This window comes from Rattus rattus, chromosome 6, assembly GCF_011064425.1.
Source record: "Rattus rattus isolate New Zealand chromosome 6, Rrattus_CSIRO_v1, whole genome shotgun sequence".
Lineage (NCBI taxonomy): Eukaryota > Metazoa > Chordata > Mammalia > Rodentia > Muridae > Rattus > Rattus rattus.
Genome location: NC_046159.1, coordinates 131515296 through 131521295, shown reverse-complemented (window position 1 = coordinate 131521295; position 6000 = coordinate 131515296). Strand labels below are relative to the sequence as shown.

Here is a 6000-nt window from a genome sequence, read left to right as displayed (position 1 = left end):
TCACATGGGTACTAGAATCTGAACTCAGGACTCGTGCTCTTGCAGCAAACACTTTACGAGTTGAGCTTTTTGCCTGGCCCAAATTGTGTCACCTCAGTATCCAATAGGTCGCCCAGCATAATGCAGGTTTTGATAAATTAATTTAAAATGTATGCGTCAACTTAGTATTTTTCATCTCCCCAACCTTTAGACAATAGCTGATATTCTTAATGATTGAATCTTAAAGCTTTTCACTGTGACTCAAAGAGGAAATTCTGAGTGATAGCTAGGTATGGACAATTAAAGGAAAATAGTGGGACTTTCAGAATGAATCACAATGTCTAATAATAAACTTATTGGAATTCCACATCTTCTGTTATTATATGTTTATTTCACTGATGAAGCAAGAGACAAGTCAGGAGGCTAAGGTTTGATGGGAATAGAATTTAAAACAAATTCATATACAAAAAATTTTCAGCATAATTCCAAAATGTACTTTTGAACACCTTTCTTTAGTCTAGAAGCTAAATTCCATAAAACTACATTCCATACAGTAAATAAATGTGTCATTGCACTGATGGCATAGTGCGCCATTTGTGATCTTGATCATGCATTGTTCATACTGTGCAAAAATAAGACAATTCCATGAAGCAGAAAGAGTATACTTTTGGAGTCGATGAATAGAGGAGATGCGTTGTTAAGAATACTGTATCACAAGTGTGGTTTTGTAGACTCGGTGAAACTGAACTGCCGATTCGGTTTAGTAGCTTCCTGCATTAGCTCCTGCAACTGTCCGATTTGCTCATCACGAAAGTCATTGAGTTTTTCTTCTGGGAGAGAAGTGCCAAAGCATGCTTTTCCGCTTGAACTTTGTCTGCTGTCCTTAGCTTGTTGCCACAACACTGCTGCATATGTCTAGTGAAGACACACAGAGAAAGAATGGTTAGAGATGCACACTTCCTGAGCCAGAGTATGGCAATTTCTCATTCCCAAGTCACCAGCTGGGCTCCATCACTAAATTTTCTGCAGTTGATTAAACAGATACAAATAGTCACGGTTTTAGTCTGCAGACATGATTTCAAGTAGATCTTATTTTAGGATTCTAAACCATTTTTTGCAGACATTAGGAAAGTCCTTAATCTGCAAACGATTGGTAGAGGTCTGCCTTAGAAGTCAGATGGTGTACAAAACCACAGACACCTAAGTATATACATGCTTAGAAAGCTTAGAAATGGACCTCAGAACCCAGGAAGAGGGCTATTCCTCTCTCTGCTTTACCTAACATGTTAATCACTACACAAACAAAGTCTTTAAACCTCTTAATATTTAACATTCATCACTGTGAAGATCTCTATGTTTAATAGTGTAATTTAGCTTTTAGTGGTTGGCCTAGTATTCTATTATTCTCTGCAGTCCTCCAAAGGAAAACAAATGCACCAGCAATTTCCAGTTCACAAAGTTAATGATTTGGTATTCATAGTGAGTAAGTAGCTAAAACGGGGGCTACTCAACCTGGACTGGACATTTGATTTGTTCATAACTACTAGACTTGCCAACTGTTGGGGTCTGGGATTAGCCATGCACTGACCACTTAGACCCCAGTCTCAGATATGTTGAAAATGTATTGAATGCTTGATTCAGAGTGATCAATCAGGACCACAGAAAAGCACTTGGGAGCCTAAGTGTGGTACCAATCTTATAGGAATTTTATAGGAAAAAACAGGTGCCAAAGTTTAAAAGGCAGGCAGGGAAGTGGTACAACACGTTTGGGTAACTAGACCTTTAAGCTGATTGGTCTTAGTAAAGTAAGAGGGGTGGTACATGAGCAACATGGAGGTTACATACAAAATGGCTGCAGTTATGTCAGACCATATCATCAACATCACTGAAGGAACTTTGGTTTTAGTTCCATACATCTCCCTACATTAGAAATATTTTCTCAATACTTTACCAAAATTCACCTCATAAAATAGCACATATCATAAGCTTCATCAACTCTGCTTCTAAGTTTAGGCCACTAAACAGGGTTTCTCAATTTGGGCACAAGTGGGGTTTTGGATAATTTGGTTAATGCTTTTGCTATGGGTAAAACCTTTTTTAATGTTGTTGGATATTTAGAACATCTCTGACCTCGAACCACTAAATGCTAGTAGCACCCATCCTCCAGTCAAAGATGTCTCTAAATATTGCCTGTGTCTTCTGGCAGACAGAAAAATTTCATGGTTGAAAACTATTCCCAAGGAAGCTTCTGAACGCGTAAATACATAGCACGCACACACATTTCCACAGAGATATCACTGTTTAAAGGAACAGTCTATTTCTACTTCAAGAAAAGAAAATTTATCCAAACTATGGATGATAAAGAAGTAACAGCAATAAGGTAAGCAAAGAAGTATAGCTATTACAAATACGGCCTGTGTACCAACATGGACTCATCTCTTTATGAAAGGGGGGGTACTCTAAAAAAGCATGCCTAAGGAACTTAATTAAGAAATGGCAAAGTCAAATTAAACTCACATGAATATAAAGGGGCTTTGAACAGGCAAAAGAGCCTAAGCAAAATTTGGAATCCATCAATTTTCAAACTCTTTATGAAACTACAGTAAACAAAATAGTATGGTATTGGCTCTGTGGAAAACTGGGAGGCAAAGGCTGCAAGTTACAGTCCTTGGTTCAGTACTGCTGAGTGGAATCCTAGAATGACTGAGTACACTTTAGGGAGAGGCATTTTATCTAGGTCCAATACTTTTCTTTCTGGTTGAGAATGATAGGAGTACAAATTACCTATCAAAACTATTAAGAAAGTGCTGGTATATTAGCCTTCCAGCAACCCCTGAGAGTGGTAGTACAATCTACACTTGCTTTTTGCCTTTTAAGGAAATGTGAGTACAGAACTCAAAAAAAAAAAAAAAAAATCAGAGCTGACCAACAGCCAAAACCAACACAAACGAAAACTGTGGAGCGGGCTGTGGAGGCGCACACCTTTAACCCAGCACTTGGAAGGCAGAGACAGGCAGATCTCTGTAAACTGGGCTGGCCTGAGACTCACAGAGTAAGTTCCAGGGCAACCAAGGCTACACAGAGAAACCCACGGAGAAGTGATTTAAAGTATCACACCTCCTTGAGAAGCAAAATCAACAGAAACACCTCTCCCCACAAGAACCTGGAAGCTACCAGAATAGTCGAACACCAGGATTTAGAGCTCCTCAGCCAAGCCATTTAGACAGACTAGGTCAGAAGTACTCAGCGGGTCACTGGGACTATGAAAATAAATTTAAGTTTTGGTTCTTTCTGAACAGATTTTCAAGTCACTGACAGAATATCCTTTCTGTTTACAGTGTGTGCTAGCACCAGAAAATAACATATGATATTTCTTCGCTCCTAAATTGCATTGATTACAGAAAACAAGGCCGAGAAACAACACCACTATCATTTTTTTCACATAGCTGTGAAATTGGGGCCCAGGCCCCTCTGTCCTGGTCAGTAACCCTAGTTCCAGACTCATAGCTGAGGAACACAGTGTGCAAGTGTGCAAAGGTCTTTGTTAGGACACGGTAAGGGAATGTTCAAGAAAAAATGGTTCACAAATGCTCTTTCCATTGTCTAATAGGAGTTCTCTATCCTTGGTACTGGACATGTACAGATGAAGACAGCCACAGCATCAGGAATGGTGAGTCAGCACATCGAGGAAGCACACTCTGTGGAGAGCTCAATGACAACACTGCTCTGACAGTAAACCATGTAATACGTGCAAAAGATGCCATGCAACACATACAGTCATAAGACTCATTTTTTTTTCCATCTTTAGGTATTTCTTATTTACATTTCAAATGTTAGGAAACCCTTTCCTGGTTTCCATGCCAACATCTCCCTAACCCCTCTCCCTCCCAATCTATATGGGTGTTCCCCTCCCCACCCTTCCCCCTTTACCGCCCTCCCCCCAACAATCCCATTCACTGGGGTCATTTTAAAACACATTTTCCTGGTTATCTGAAAGAGCCATGGTGCTAAATGTATTATTTGTATACTTGTTTTTATATAGCTACTTTTGCTTTTAGAAAAAAAAATATTGTTACTCATGTTACATCATGGCACTTATTCTTGTAAATCTTATAAAATATCATCTTTAATTTTGTTGATTCTCTATATATGATTATGATATAGTCATGCCTTAACTTATTCTATTGTTTTATGTGTATGGTTTCTTTGCTGCATATATGTGCCTAGCGCATGTGGAGACCAGAGGAAGGCAACAGATCCCCCAAAACTATGGTTACCAACAGTTGTTAACAGCAGAGCCACCTCCCCAGCCCTACAACCTTTGCTCTAATGGTACAATTTCATCAATGAATTTTGTAATACTTTATTATGTTATTATTAAGTCTCTTTACTGTGTGAGTGTATGTGCAAACCAAACAAAACACCAATTATCAAATTATTAATTATCAGCACTAATTATCAAATTATTAGGACATCTTTAATCAGAATTCCCAAACATGTCTATATATGTCTATATATAATGATGACATCTGGACCACCTACCTCATGTGACTGTGGTGAGAATGAAAATGGTAAATAGTTAATACTTTTAACAGACATTTATATCCAGGCTATAAAACTCTGTCTTTGCAGGTAACTCCACTCCCAGCTTCCAGGCTCCTCTTATGGCTGGTGGCTGGGTAAACTGGGTAAACTGGGTAAAACATAAACATCTTCCCCTCTTTAAAAGACTTAGTTATTTATGTGTTTTATGTATGTGGCTGTTTTGTCTAATGCATATTTGCACATTCAAAGAGGGCATCAAATTCCATTATAGATGGTTGTAAGCTACTGTGTAAGTGCTGGGAATGGAACTCAAGACCTCTGTAAAAGCATCCATCTGGCCAACTCCCATAAGTGTCTTCCTTATGTTAATCCTGTTACTCTTCCTCATACTCTATCCACCCTGCTCAGCACTTATCCAGACATAAAACATTCCGTGTCTCCCACTGACAGATTATATGAAAAACAGTAATTGCAGCAGAGACAGGGCTCGGGGTGACCTTTTAATCATAATGAAGCACATATCAAGTCTAGATTTTAACAAGAATCAACAAACTAAAGATGTGGGTCCAGGTGCATTTACAGTGGAGTTGTATCTGAGATTTATAGTCAATACTTCTTTTTTTAAAAATTTTTATTAGATATATTTCTTTATTTACACTTCAAATGGTATTCCCTTTCCCAGTTTCCTGTCCATAAGCCTACATCCCCATTCCCTCCCCCATACTGGTGTTCCCCCCATCCACCTCCCTTACTGTCCCCCCACTCCAACATTCCCCTGCACTGGGGCACCAACCTTGGCAGGACCAAGGGTTTCCCCTTCCCCTGGTGCCCCAACAAGGCTATTCTCTGCTACACATGCAGCTGGAGCCCCGGGTCAGTCCATGTATAGTCTTTCGGTAGTGGTTTAGTCCCTGGAAGCTCTGGTTGGTTGGGATTGTTGTTCTTATGGGGTTGTAAGCCCCTTCAGCTCTTTCAATCCTTCCTCTAATTCCCCCCAGGGGGGTCCTGTTCTCAGTTCAGTGGTTTGCTGCTAACATTGACCTCTGTGTTGGACATGCTCTGGATGTGTCTCTCAGGAGAGATCTATATCCAGTCCCTTTCAGCATGCACTTTTTAGCTTCATCAATCTTAACTAGTTTGGTGGCTGTATATATAAATGGGCCACATGTGGGACAGGCTCTGAATGGCCGTTCCTTCAGTTGCTTCTCTAAACTTTGCTTCCATATCCCCTCCTATGGATACTTTCCCCCTTTTAAGAAGAAGTAGGAGCATCCGCATTTTGGTCATCCTTCTTCTTGAGCTAGTCAATACTTCTTAAGTTACTTTAGAATAGAACACTCCCAAACCCCTTCTATGATTCCAGTACTACTTGTATATCAAAGGCAGATAAACAAACATATACACAAACAAACACAGATCTCCACAAAATACTTGCAAGCCAAATATAAGCACATGCCCGTAATCCCTGCGCTTGAG

At 39.7% G+C, this 6000-nt stretch overlaps 1 protein-coding gene across 1 annotated transcript in view; it reads right to left on the bottom strand.

Moving 5' to 3' along the window:
* Positions 1–350: 350 nt before the first annotated feature.
* The window catches only part of Sdhaf3 (succinate dehydrogenase complex assembly factor 3), a 49887-nt gene continuing 44237 nt past the window's right edge, over positions 351–6000 (bottom strand). Inside the window, exon 2 of the mRNA XM_032906959.1 lies at positions 351–894. Coding sequence (XP_032762850.1) covers positions 691–894 — 204 coding nt within the window. The 3' untranslated portion in view covers positions 351–690. The remainder of the gene's footprint in view (positions 895–6000) is intronic.